Below are 14874 nucleotides of genomic sequence, written 5' to 3'. Positions count from 1 at the left end.
CCCCCCATCAGTGCCCCCCCCTCCAAGATTTAATCACTGGTATTTTTAGTACAAGTCATGGACAGGTCACGGGCTGTGAATTTTTGTTTATTGCCCATGACCTGTCCATGACTTGTACTAAAAATACCCACGACTAAATCGTAGCCTTACCCATAACAGACCAGGAGCAACTGGTAAAAACAGTAGATGCCAAAAGAGAGCAGGGTATCCATTTGCATAAACATTACAATCAGATGCAATTAGCAGACTTACCATTAGGGGTCTGTGCAGTTGAATCCAAGGAAATAAGAAGCTCCCTTATGTAAACCTCCATCATAAAAAGATGTACAAGTAAAGGAATTGTGGACTTACACAGATGTGCAGTGGATAAAGTAGATCAAGACAGGAGGGGAAGCTCATTAATTTTGATGGCTGCCATTACATGTCTCCATATTATCAGGAATGAGGTGTTGCATCATTTTGTGATGATAAAAGGCAGCAAAGAGAAGAGAATGGGGTCAAGAAAAGAAATGCATTTGACAGGGTTTCTTCTCCCCACTCCCCAAAGGAGCCAGCAGCAAGCAAAGTAAAAAGACACTCTCCAGTGTCTGCTAGGATGGCAAATCTGTACTGATTCAAAAACAAAAAAGGAGAGGGTCTGGATCTCTACCCTGAAATATATAATGTAAAAAGAGATTTTATGTCAAACATACGATTTATTTGTTTCCTTCCCTCTCCCTCCTCAGGGGAATAGGGAGCTGCTGGGGCAAGTTCCTTCCTCTGGAACTAGCCTGGAGAAATACCTTCCTTTGTAAAGGAGGCAAATAGAGAACTTGTGTCTGGGGCCATAATTCTGCCATTAGATGCTCCTCTGACTGGTGGGAAAAACTGGGAGCACCAGGAAGAAGCTCCTCTCATGGCTGGGCAGTCCTCACTTCATCAGCCAGACAAGAAGGGAGGGGAAGTTCTCCCTCTGCTCTGCCTTACCTTAATGTCTGTAGAAAAGAGTTGAGGGCAAAGTAAGTCTAAAACCACCCATCTTATCTGCTTTGACTTTCTCCATTTTCTTTCTATGCCTGACAAGCTGCAACAGTGAGTACAAGGACTACAGTATATTTTGACATCCCCTGGAGGGAGCCTCAAAGTCTTGACACAACCAGTCCCACTGATGTCCTGGGGAGGCAGCTCCACCAACCCAAACAAAGGACTTTGTGGGTTAATTCCCAGCTGAGGATCAGAAGGATCCGCGGGATGCACTAATGGCTGGAAGCAAATCAGGAGCAGATTAGCCTATGCACATACCATACACAGGGAAGTTAAGAAGGCTGTGCTGACCAAAAGCCAGGACAGGAAGCTCCAGGCAGAATAGAAGAGCTACCCCATCTGGCTTCTTTTGAGTTTACTGCTTGTATAAGTGCATGGATGGAATGCAGCTACAGACTTACAAAACTGGTGTCAATCTGGGTTTAACCAGAACCCTGCAACAAAACCCTATCAGGAGAGGGTGATTTGTGTTCAAACCTGAACCTCTGGTGAACTCTCTTTCTCTCTCATTGTTTCTCTCTAGGTCCTGCCATACAGCCTGTATTTCCATTCAAAGAACTTTCCCACTTAGAAGAAAATATATGTCTTCACAGTGTTATAATTGCCTATGAGATGAAGGGAAAAGGGCTACGTCCACTTACTATACATGGGCTGATGTGTTAGAACAATAAATGAATATGGATTTCTTTTTTTGCAGTACAGTACGTATAGAGTGAATTTTTTCTTCCCCTAGTCATGAAACCAATGGGATTATTAGCATAAGGCAAGCAAGGTTGTCCAGAGTGTTATTTCTGTAGTGAGAACTCAGTGATTTAGTGAGAAAAATGTGTTCGGAAGTTTTCCAGCAACAGTCAAGCAACAAAGCAGAGCAAGATTCCAGTTAGATTACAATCTTCCAGGTTCTTCATACTTGCCAACTCTTCAAAGCCAATAATTCATTCATTTGGGGGAGTAAATTAAGGACACTTTTAAATTTCACTGAAACACAATAGACTAGGAGAAATGAGTGGAAATTTCCTTTAAAAAATAGTTACCATGTCTGGTTCTTGTATTGACAGGCATTACATGTCACTATAAATGATTTCATTTCCTCAATAGCTGGTTATACTAGTTTCCCATTTTGTCTGTCAGCATGCTTGCAGAAAATCTATGGTGTTAACAGCTTTGGTAATGTTTTCTCATTTGCTGACAGAGCTTTTACTGGAGACAAAAGATATTTGATCATTTATAAACACATGCTAATGGTTCTGAACAACGACATAGCTGCAAAAATGAGTTTTAACTTGCATGCTTCACATGTTTCATAATGTTACTTGACATTAGTTGGGCTTGCATTAAGTGGTAATTATTTTGTAACACACTTCTCTCATCAGAGAATCAGGAAACATGCCAAGAATTATTAAGCAGAGACACATATTAACTGTACCTGTTGTCCGAACTTGATACACTGATTGCTTAATACTCACTTCCACCAGGTAGTAAAAAAGTTCCCATTTACGGCTTTGTATTCTGAGTGAATTTTTAATGTAACCCTTGTCTGTTGTGGGTTGTTAAGTAATGGTACCATCACTATTTCTACTGGAAACAAAGGCCACCCATATGGTAAAATATTTTCCTTGTATGATACCTTGTAATAAAAGGTACTACTATCCCATGTAGTCATTGACCTCACATTTAGATACTGTATATTTTTAATAGATTTTTCAAAAACTGTAAGTGAATGTATTTAAAAAACCAGTAGTGATTTTCAACCCTGTACCACAGATTCAGCTATTTTTAAATCATTGTGAATGACATCCACCCCTGTGCAGAGAGGCCAGTACAAGGTCTGTGCACCACTCAAGTCTCACTTAACCCCTATTTTGAAGTGAATTTCTCTCTGTACGGAATTATCATAATCATAAAGACAAATATCCCTCAAAAAGCACATTTCCTCTCTCACACACATTGATTCCCACTTTAACCAGAAAACAACTATCATGAGAGTTATAACCAAAGGAAATACATTTTTTAGAAACATATCTAAAGACAGAATTTGCACATCAGTATTCAACTTACATGGCATGTTCAGAAAAAAGAAAAATCAAACCAATAATCCTACTTACAAAGATCCCTTATAATGAATGCTAGATTTTAGACATACCACAGTTCCTCCCAAATCTATTCTTTCACAGACTATTTGGGGAAAAGGTGATTCAAGTTGAGTAAATAATTTCCAGGCTTTCATTTGCCAGTGTCAACATTTCCAGCATCCGGACATGGCAGTATAGGAGCTGTCTCAACCATTTCAGAATTGCCACCTTGGCATACTTAAGCAGATAAGGGAAAGGACATGTTCTGGTAATTCCAGAGAAGGCCAGTTGACAAGTTGCCCAACAGCAGTGGAAATGATTCCACCCCTAGCAACTGAGCAAATCACACATGAAGCATCTCCAAGCAAACTGAATAAAGGTCATAGCCCCAGCAATCAGGATGACAGACCACTTTCAATTTATATATTTTTAATATAATGGAGAAATGGAGCATAATATCCCTATCACAACATACATCAAACAGTACACTAATTTTGAATCCAGTGTTTTTAGGGAACAGTCAATTGAATGCTCTCCAAATATAGGGATTGACCATAGTTCACTATGGTCCACCCAAACTGATTCATAAGCCTTGGGCAGAAAGCACACTTCTCCATCAGATCACACACCCAACTACAGTGACCTAACGTAGTTGGAAACTTTTCTGTCCTGACTTGTCTTCCCATCTTAATCAGCACCCATCAAAGTCAATAAGAATTGGATCAGGCCTGAAGTTAGTCCTGGCTCCTTAATGGACTAGCCAATACCACATTGAGCTTTGTATATTTTAGTTTAGGAAACTGAATTTTTTAAATACTACCTGTGGTTAATTAAAAACTCCCTCTTTGATCTCTTCTGTGTGCAATACTGCCCACTTGTTTGCATCACTGTGTTTCTCATTCTGTACATACACGAGTATTGACCAGAAAAATTAGATTGAGGAAGGCCAATTCTAAGCATTGCTCTCAGCCTCCCAAGTCCAAATGTGGGACAAAGCTGAAACAAAGTACAAGAGAAAATAGTACACAGACTGAAAAGGCTATGGGATTATTTTCTTCAACATAAATAACCATAATACTTTTTATGATTCAGCCATTCTAAAGTCAATCTACATTAGTAAAAAGTGCAGCAGCATCAAGTACATGGGGTGGAATTAAATTTGAGTTTCAGAGAGAGAATACAAAAATAAAAATTAGAAAAAGAAGCTTGGGGTATGTAATCCACAGCCTGCTGAGTTGGTTCTTGAGATCCAGTAACATACCCTCAGTTTCCTAAGAATTTAAGCTTTTATTTTATTTTTTAATTAAGTGAGATTTCAGCAATGCTCAATGTTGGCTTAAATGACTTCAATGGGAGCAAAGTGTTTTTGGAAATCACACCCTAATATTTAACTATGATGGTTGTGAAGAAAAATGTATGCTTATTCTCTATCTTCCTGAGTCCATAGTCTCACAGCCTGAATCAAGAGCTCAGAGATAAAACCTTCTAATAAATTTTTCAATAGGGTGTTGAATCCGACACTTAATTATATCCATTTAATTATGTCACTATGTTTATCTGGTTACTGCAAGGAGGCCGGGTCCTTTGGGATTTGCCATGATGATGACGACGACGACTACAGTTAACTATAACATGGAAATCCAGTGTGGACTGCACTTAAACACCACCAAGATACATTCTTTAGGATTACATTAACGATTAGAGATGAAAAGGTATTAGGTCTGTGATACACAATCTGTGGCTACTCATTTCAATCTCTTTCTAGAGAAGCAGACTACCAGTAAGAATAGGTGAAAAGTAGGAAACACAGGAGTGTTCTAGATAAAATGAACAGATCAGACAGAGGGTTTCAGGAGCAGCAGGCCAGGAAAGCTTTCGTAGGTTATATAAAGAGGCCTGCTATTTGTAAAAGTCTCTTTGGAAGTACTTATGTTTGTCAAGAGATATTTCTTCTATTTGGACTCTGAAGGGATCAAAGCGACCACAACGTTGCGTAACAGAGTCAAACTGTTGAAAAATAAAGCTCAGACATAAAGCTGAACATCAAGAAGCTGAACTTTCAGCTGAACAATAAAGCTGAACTTCCAGGGAAGCTGCGCCAGTTTTCCCAACTAGTCTTGCCCTGGCAACACTCCAAACACATTTGGTCTTTCTATAATTTTGTGTAACACTATATGCTAACAGCATTCTATAAACACATTTTTAAAATGTATATTTTCCTCAAACTAAAATCCTAAATACATTTATTATGTAAATTATGTAGCGCCCTTGCATTTCTGGCAACTTACCAATGTGGCCTTCGCTGCTGTGAAGGCTGGGCTTCAATGGAATAATCTAAATGAAAAAACAGTATCTAGCCATAAGGGGACACTGTGACAACCTGCCACACATTACTGCTTTCCTCCCATCTTTCCCTGCCCAGCAGGACAATTATGAAGGTACTTGCTTTATGAATGAAGCCAACAAGGAACCAGTGCTGCTTTTGTTTTCCAGTTACCTAAATAGGTCAGTAGATTACTGGTTAATCATTAAAATTACTAGGCACAGTCTACTAAACAGGACATTTTCTTCCACACTAATTACCTAGTATCAACAGAGATTTAACATTTTCTCAAAGGAAACCCATCCTGAGCGCTGTGCACCACACCAGGAGATGCTATATTGTTATGTTTTGAACTTTAAAAATCTAAAAGAAAACAGTGATGCTTGGCATGTGGGCTGTGGAGTAAACTCCTCTAAGAAATCTTTGCCCCGTCAATGACAGTTTCCTTTGACAAGGCTTCACTGGAAGGTATGGTGACCTTTGAGAAGATTTTGAGATGAACAAACTTCTGTCATTAAAAAATAAAAATTACAGAAGCATGAGGAGCACCATTACAATGTATCAGAAATATATGGGACATTTTTTGTAAGTAACATAGGAATCTAAGTCCCATTTTCAAAAATGACCTAAGTCCCATTGACTTTCAATGACAATTAAGCTCCTAAGTCACGTTTGAAAATGGTACTTGGGTGATTTGGAAAATTTTACACCCATTATATATGGCTAAGGTGACTGGGAGATGGTTAGCTGTGCATCTTTAGAGAGAAACCCCAAGATGCAGATCCTCAGCTGGTGCAAATCACCATAAGTTCATTGGCTTCAATAGAGCTATGACAATTTCTGCCATCTGATTGGGGGGCATGGATCAGCATTCACGTTGCACTCTCCGTCAGTACCCAGCACCCAGGCTGTGGAAGCTAATTATCCAACCAGTGGACCAAATTTGGTGATGAAGGTCACATGGCACCTGAAGCACATACACTAAGAAGATGTCACCTGAGGACCTGCCCCCAGACAGAAAACGTGTTATTCTTATAATTAGGGTGACCAGATGTCCCGATTTTATAGGGACTCCCAATTTTTGGGTCTTTTTCTTAAATAGGCTCCCATTACCCCTCACCCCCATCCCAATTTTTCACACTTGCTGTCTGGTCACCCTATTTATAATACACGGAACACTTGTTATTACAGAGATAATCAATACAATAATTCAGAAGTTTCCACACTTCTGAAGAGATTTCCTTCTTTCTCTCACCTTTGGCTTTGGATTTCCAGCCACTCTGCATGTAAATGTGACTGGCATTCCTTCAAAGATTTTGTAATGTTTCAGCTTCATCTCAAAATATGGTGCCACACTGTTATCAGTGGGCTCGTCTCCATGCTGCACCTCATCATCCGATTCCTCCACAGGAGACCTCTCCAGGCGGTATTCAATCTCACTGATCAGTCTCTGCTCAAAGCTGGAGACTTTATATTCCTATCGGACAAGGAAGGTTCGTGTTACTGTCTGTCGTCATTTACTACATAATATGATGTGATTCGAATGAATTTCTTTCCCTAAGTCTTTGACAATTGATTAGGATCTTACATATAAAAGGAAATTGTATCATGTAGAAGAAAAACATAACAATTTGTGCCAAAATGAGATTCTTATAAAACAATGAAAACATCTGGTACTAGGCATACATTTCATATTGTCCTAGGATTTAATTCGTAAGAAAAAAAGCCATTGGTTGCTTTCCTTCCTCTCTCTTTTTTTTCCAAACACACAAAGCATATCATCATATATTCTTAAACAGTTCATAAAAAAAAAAACACTGATTTTTCCTGGAGGGTGTAGGCAGATTTAGGGTGGGGTTTGTTTCCAGATGGCCATGAGACCATATGGTTCACAGCTGGAGTCTGTGAAGAACCTTACTGCAAGTAGTACAATAAAAATACCATTATTTTGTTTACATTTTCCCTGAGCAGTGACAAAGCTACATTACTGGCATATGACGACAACTGTCATATTTTTCTCACGTCTCCAGCCCCAACCCAATTGCTGCCACAGATTGCCCTTGCTTAAAAAACAGTGACACAAATAAATAAATAAATAAACAAACAAACAAACAAGGAATGTTTAGTGTGAAATACACAATTTGTTTAAATTTACTACTGATTTGTACCCATAAGAAGATACTCTGCATCTAGACATGTCTGAGGTAGGCTTTATGGTAAGTGAACTGAAGACTAGAGAGCAGCAGAAATCTTTATCATTGATTTTCTTAGACTGCAGAAAATAGAACAGCCTTTTGTAGGTTTTATATTATTTCTAACCACTCTTTTTCTTATTAATATTGGTATCTCATGTAAAGTCTCCTTTCGCAGATTCTCCCTCTGCAAATTAATTTGATCTGGCTGATGACATTAAGCCCCTCATCGCGACCCTCTGACTTGGTTACAGAAAATAATGATCACTTTGTGCAGGAAAAAAGTGAGAGAAAAGTTGAATTTTGGTTATAACAAACATTTTGCCTATTTCTTTACAAATTTCCCCATGAAATTTTATCCAATTATCTCATTATTCATGTTGTATATATTCTACATTACTTAGATGAGCCAATGCAGGATGCAAAGCATCTCGCGTCAATGGATCTCAGAATTACTGGGGAAAGATATTTGTACAGAGAGCTATCATGGTAGTGTTGTTAAAGTTAATCTGTCTGCAGTTGCTTACTAAATATTAAATTAAATTAAACACCATGTGTGTAAGTGCACCCCAGAAATAAGTTATTAATGTTTGGCCACTGCAGTGTTATTAAAGGAAAAGGGTAAAGGTGAAAGGTACAGGAGACAAAAAGTCAATAGACAAAAAAGCAAGAAAGAAGAAAGATGAAAACCTTTTGATTATCCACAGGATTCATTATAGAAGCATCAAGAGAGCAAGCTTCCTGTAAGGGCAGAAAGAAAATGAAGGCTAGCAGTAAGAAAATCAAGAGGAATCCACTACAGTTTCTGGGAGTTCTTTCAGAAGAAAGTACTGCATGTGGTAACATAAGCAAATGAATGGCTGAACAGCAACACTGGCATCAGAGCAAAAATGGAAAATTCGTTTACTCGGCTTTTTAAACAGACTTTCTGCTACACTTCTGATTTTGGTTTGCACACAACAGTACAGATTACAGGCATACAAGACAAGTTAGTCTCAGGATAACAGAGGATGTATTTTTGCCTTGAGAAACTGAAGGGTTAGGATAGGATAGAATAAAAAGAAATGAAGCTCAAAGTGGGAAGCAGACATTTGAGAACGCTTTCATCTTATTCAGTGTGGAAAAACTGAGCAAGAAGCATGGTATTCTCTGCTTGATTGCTTTTGTGTATAAATCACAACTTCTGTAGTCAAATCCGTCCTGTCTTGTGTGTATCTATCCTACCATATGGACCTCTCTAGTAGAATGTTGTCTGAAAAGAACAATGGAAAGGAAATGATTATTTTACTGTGCAAGTGCAGAGTTATGTAGCACCTGTGTAGTGGGCTCTTCATCTGGTTCCTGTATATTAAAGACAGTTGCAGCATTGTCAGCACCCAGTAGTCGACGTGCCATCTTCTCCTCATATGTTAACCTCTGAACCAAAATAAAACAAAAAAGGGGGGTGGGAGGAAAGGAAAGTGGAGAAGGGGAAGGGGAAGTAAAAGAAAGTTATTTTTTCTCTTTTAAAAACTTCACGGCAGGTAACTTAGAGAGCAACTAATGTTCCCATGGGAAAATCTGAGAATCATTCAGTTTAGAAATAAGTTAGCTTCTGTGTCATATTTTCTGTATTGCTCAAATGAAAACAGGATCTTTATTAAAAATCCATCTCCTCTATTTGTGGCATCAACATAATTTCCACAGAAAACAATTACACTCCCAAACACAATTATTACCTCGGAGGAGAAACAAGCAGGAACAGCAGATACTATTATGAAGAAACAAAGAACCCATTTCACACAAACGTTCTTCATAATTGAGAACAATATGAAAATGTAAGAAGTGCCACAAGCATCATGGTTTCTAAATAAATATTCTTAAAATTCTCACTTAAGCCTCAGTAGCTCTAATATTATTCCCCATAAACAAAAATATTTTTTAACTAAAGTAGTTGGGTAGTGCAGAGTGTGTATACTGCCAACAAAATAATAAAAAAGGTAGGAAATCATTAGTAAACACCTTTCAGACTCTTGCCTCCTAGAGCCATGATTTGACCTTTGCAACATTATCACAATCACATCCACCACCCACAAAATACCAGCTTCATTCCCCCTCCATACAGAACACAAAGTGGTTAGAAATGGATGTTTGCTGGTTGTTTTGGATTCTAAGTAAGAAAAGCACTTATAAAACAGATATAGTATAAGGATTAAAAGTAGCTTTATCGTAGGCCATTTCTGAAAGTAGGTGAAGCCTCTTTAATTTAGGTTTACATACAGTTATCAAAGAGAATAGCAATGGGATTAAAATGAAACTTTTTTGCTACTGTTTATCAGTACACATTCCTATCTGCCCAGTAGTTGAATGCTTCTACTTCCCTCTATTGCCCGTAAGTTTCTACATCAGAACCACATAAAGTTCAATTGAGAATACCAAGGAGAGTGTCTCTTTCTGTTTCTCCATTTGTCAGTGAAAGAGAGGACAACTTTATATAAAATATTATCTTCCTGAGAGATTGTGATTTCCTCTTTCTTTTTACCCTTCTGCAGAATAAGGGAACAGTTTATAAGAGACACTGTAATATAGGTTTCAGAGTAGCAGCTGTGTTAGTCTGTATTCACAAAAAAAAAGGAGTACTTGTGGCACCTTAGAGACTAACAAATTTATTTGAGCATAAGCTTTCGTGAGCTACAGCTTACTTCATCAGATGCATTCAGTGGAAAATACAGTGGGGAGATTTATATACACAGAGAACATGAAACAATGGGTGTTATCATACACACTGTAAGGAGAGTGATCACTTAAGATGAGCTAATACCAGCAGGAGAGCGGGTGGGGGAGGGGGACGAAACCTTTTGTAGTGATAATCAAGGTGGGCCATTTCCAGCAGTTGACAAGAACGTCTGAGGAACAGTGGGGTGGCGGGGAGGGGGGAATAAACATAGGGAAATAGTTTTACTTTGTGTAATGACCCATCCACTCCCAGTCTCTATTCAAGCCTAAGTTAATTGTATCCAGTTTGCAAATTAATTCCAATTCAGCAGTCTCTCGTTGGAGTCTGTTTTTGAAGTCTTTTTGTTCTAATATTGCGACTTTTAGGTCTGTAATTGAGTGACCAGAGAGACTGAAGTGTTCTCCGACTGGTTTTTGAATGTTATAATTCTTGACATCTGATTTGTGTCCATTTATGCCTTTACGTAGAGACTGTCCAGTTTGACCAATGTACATGGCAGAGGGGCATTGCTGGCACATGATGGCATATATCACATTAGTAGATGTGCAGGTGAATGAGCCTCTGATAAGTGTGGCTGATGTGATTAGGTCCTATGATGGTGTCCCCTGAATAGATATGTGGACACAGTTGGCAACGGGCTTTGTTGCAAGGATAGGTTCCTGGGTTAGTGGTTCTGTTGTATGGTGTGTGGTTGCTGGTGAGTATTTGCTTCAGGTTGGAATATAGAAAAGGAGTACTTGTGGCACCTTAGAGACTAACAAATTTATTTGAGCATAAGCTTTTGTGAGCTACAGCTCACTTCATCGGATGCATTCAGCTGTAGCTCACGAAAGCTTATGCTCAAATAAATTTGTTAGTCTAAGGTGCCACAAGTACTCCTTTTCTTTTTGTGAATACAGACTAACACAGCTGCTACTCTGAAACCTGTCACTATAATATAGATTAGACCTAAAATTTATGTTTTAGTAAAAAAAAGGTTTCACAAATAGAAAAAAGGTTTCTATTTAACATTAATAGAAATTGCCATTAATTTTTTTCCTTCTAAATTGCAACAAAAATATTCCCATGTATTTAAACATTTTCTTGCAGATCAAGTATTGCAGCATTGTGACAGTCTATGAAAGTGAAACTGACTCGAAGGTGGAGCAGAAATTAGATTTCTGTAATTCTTTCAGCTTTAAGAAACTGAGTTTATTTTAAAATGGATGGTTTTGCAGCCAAAGCACAAGACTGGGATTCAAGAGTCCTGTGTTCTAATCCTGCTGCAGACTTCTGATGAGTCACTTAGCTTCTCTGCTTCTTATTTATCTATGGCAAATATTCAAAAGCTCTTTAGTGATTTAGAAGCCTAAGTCCAATTTTCAAAAGTGACTTAGGCACTAAAGGTATATCTACATAGCAAAAATAGACCCACAACAGTGAGTCTCAGAGTCTGGGTCAACTAATTTGGGCTCATAAGGCTTGCACTACCAGGCTAAAATAGCAGTGTAGGTGTTCAGCCTTGGGCTAGAGCGTGGGCTCTGAAACCCAGTGTGTATGTGTGTGTGTGTGTACGGGGGGGAAGACAGAGGGGAATGTCTCAGAGCCCAGGCTCCAGCCCAAGTGAGAACATCTACACTGCTGTTTTTAGCACCATAACCTGAATTGAACAGGCTCTGAGACTCGCTGCCATACGTCTTTTTTTTTTCCAATGTAGACATACCCCAAGAAACCTAAAATCCTTTGATTATCAATGAGATTTCAATTATTTCTATATCACTTAGACGCTTTTGAAAATTTTGCCCCTCATTTACAAAATGGGGAAGATAATCTACAGCATTTAAATAACGTTCATCATTTAAAACAGATCACAAGAAAGATGTCAACAGCTGATTCTTGGACTACTATGGTTTCAAAGACACTTAAAACAATCCCTTAACTGAAAAATTCACACAAGGTTTGAGAGAGTTGGTGTTTCTGAACAACTGGTGAACTTTCTCAAAAGTAAATTAGAAACTTTTTTATTTATGTCTGACAATGCATAGAAAAATGTTTGGCTCAAAACCTTTTAGATGTGCACATGGCTAATCTGTATCCACATGCTTCATAACAGCATTTCTTCCAATTGTTTGTTACACACACTTGTTTTGTCTCGTTTTAAGATTAGACTGTAAACTTTTTGAGGCAGGGACTGTGCCTAGCGCAATGGCCCTAATCCCGAGGGAGCCTCTGGGCACTATTGTAATACAAATAATAAATTATCTGAGAAACTATGCCCAATCCCCCCATTACATGTTATGTTTAAATACCGGCTGGCCATTGTTCAAAAGTTCTTCCTTGAAACGAAGTTTTCTTTCCAGGTCTTGTATGACAGCATCTTTTGTCCCTTGAATCTCTTCATCAGATGCTATCCTAGCAGTTCTGCCTGTTTTCTTTGGAAATCCCCTACAACATAATACAAGAAAGTAATGTTTTTTATTAAACCATTAACATTTAAAAATACCTGGGTAAAATCCTGCCCTTACTGAAGTCACTGAGTTTTTGACATTGACTTCAGTAGGGTCAGGATCTCACCTTACCCTGTCCAAACTCATGAAATTCAAGCTGTGAACCTGATATTCTATTTTTTTTTAAACTATATTCTTTGTGTTGTTACCACAGTTGTTACCACAGTTATCAGTAATAATGCAGACGCTCAGCTGAAGTCATACAATTCTTCTTCTAACTCACTTTGTTGTGATCTGAGGGTCCGTTCTATGGCAAAAGTTTAAAATGTTTCTTTTTGATTTTTTTCTCAAGCATTAGTTCAAATAGGAGTTGAAATGGTGCTGAAGTGGGTGCCAACATAATACACACAAAAAATAGCAAGCAAAGTTAGCAATGACACTACAACAAATATGATAACAGCGCCTGTAAAGAAGGCATGACTAGTTCAGCAAGAATGACAGGGAAAGTGGGGTGTGCATTGTACATACTGTTGCCCCTTTTTGATATGAATGGGTGGTCAAATTTTAGGGCCCTGGGAACATTCCAGTTGGAAGTAGAAATTGATGGAGTCTGGTATTTTTTTGATGCAATCTTGTTTATTTACAAAGAAGGTACCAAGTTCTGCTTCTCCAAATGCAGGAGAAACCAAAAGAAGGAGCAGTTTCTCAGCTTACAGCCCCCAGCCTCGTTTTGTCTTTGATCTCTAACTTTTTCCCAGGTCACTCCTCTGGGTCAGAGAAAATGGGTGGTAAAACGAGATGAAGAGCTTGTACATTTCAGCACCTGTAGGGTTGGCAGAGTAAAGATATGTATTTAACAGGACCTTTTGGGGCATTGCTAAAAGAGGGCAGAGTTGAAGTTGCATGGTTTTCAAAAGTCTGAGTTTTGCTTAACTGAGCATTCTGCAAGGTGGTGACATACGACCAAGCAACTTTAATTTTGTGTTAATGTAGAGTTTTGCCACTGAATTGCCTACGAAAAGATATGTTATTGGTAGAAGTTAGTAGTCATTTAGGCAGTTGTTCATATCATGTCCCACAATTTGCATACCGAAACAGCCAGCGCTGCCTCCCATAGTCTGGACACCATCAGCCTGGCTTAAGTGGTCCCCACAAGCTATGCCTCTGACCCATTCACTGTGTTCCCCCCTACAATTTAGCCCCCCACACACACACACACTGCAAGCAGAGGCTAGTAAAGTACAGATTTTCTCAAAAACAACCAATCCAAGGCTTGCCTACCACCGGTTTCCATTTCCCACCCCTTCCGCAGCTGCAACCCCTCTCCCTTTCCCGGTCCCTACCTCCCCTCAGAAGTCATCTAGCTCCTCTCCATTACAAAAATTTTGGTTAGACTGCTGACTATTCTCCTGTCTTCACAGTAATCCTCCCCATAAATTAAAAACACGTTACAACAGAGAACTCATGTAGCAAGCAACATGAGTTATTACATCATTATTATACAGGCATACAAAATTTGAACTACATACGTCAACGGTGCGGTGTTCATGGGGACAATAGCATTAGCATGTTCCCTCAAACTACCCAGGCACTATAAAATAGCTGCATAGAAATGCTCTCATGTTTTTTTTCTTTACTGGTGCATGTGCACTGTAATCCTTCCAGACGCCACATCTGCGCAAGCAAAGAAGTGACCATGTCCTTAAAGACCATGCTCAGTTTAACTGCCCAAAGATTTAGTGGGTGCCATGCACTGCCTTGGGTAAAACTTGACAGATTGAGCCCATTTTGACCCATACTACATCAATAGTTTGACCCCTTGCCCTGCAAAAAAGAAGAAATTTAGAAACTGTTTGGAAAATGTTTTGGAGGATCTTACGTCTCTTTAACCCAGGCGTGGGCAAACTTTTTGGCCTGCGGGCCACATCAGGGAACAGAAATCGTATGGTGGGCAATGAATGCTCACAAAATTGGGGTTGGGGTGCGGGAAAGGGTGAGGGCTCTGGTTGGGGGAGTGGGCTCTGGAACGTGTCTAGGGATGAGAGGTTTGGGATGCAGGAGGATGCTCCCTGCTGGGATTGAGATGTTTGGAGAGCGGAAGGGGAACCAGGGCTGGGGCGTG

At 39.1% G+C, this 14874-nt stretch overlaps 1 protein-coding gene across 4 annotated transcripts in view; it reads right to left on the bottom strand.

Annotated features, from left to right (window-relative positions):
• PALLD (palladin, cytoskeletal associated protein) overlaps positions 1-14874 on the bottom strand; it is a 358590-nt gene that overhangs the window by 29710 nt on the left and 314006 nt on the right. For all 4 annotated transcript variants that reach the window (XM_084626104.1, XM_084626105.1, XM_084626107.1 and 1 more), the window contains 3 exons: positions 12615-12750; positions 8925-9026; positions 6674-6895 (listed from right to left, as the gene is read on the bottom strand). In XM_084626104.1, the coding sequence (XP_084482230.1) occupies positions 6674-6895; positions 8925-9026; positions 12615-12750 (460 nt within the window). The remainder of the gene's footprint in view (positions 1-6673; positions 6896-8924; positions 9027-12614; positions 12751-14874) is intronic.

The sequence above is a fragment of the Lepidochelys olivacea genome (assembly GCF_965140295.1).
Source record: "Lepidochelys olivacea isolate rLepOli2 genome assembly, chromosome: 4".
NCBI classification, from domain to species: domain Eukaryota; kingdom Metazoa; phylum Chordata; order Testudines; family Cheloniidae; genus Lepidochelys; species Lepidochelys olivacea.
Note: the sequence above shows the minus strand (reverse complement) of the source record. Positions and strands in the feature narration are given on the sequence as shown.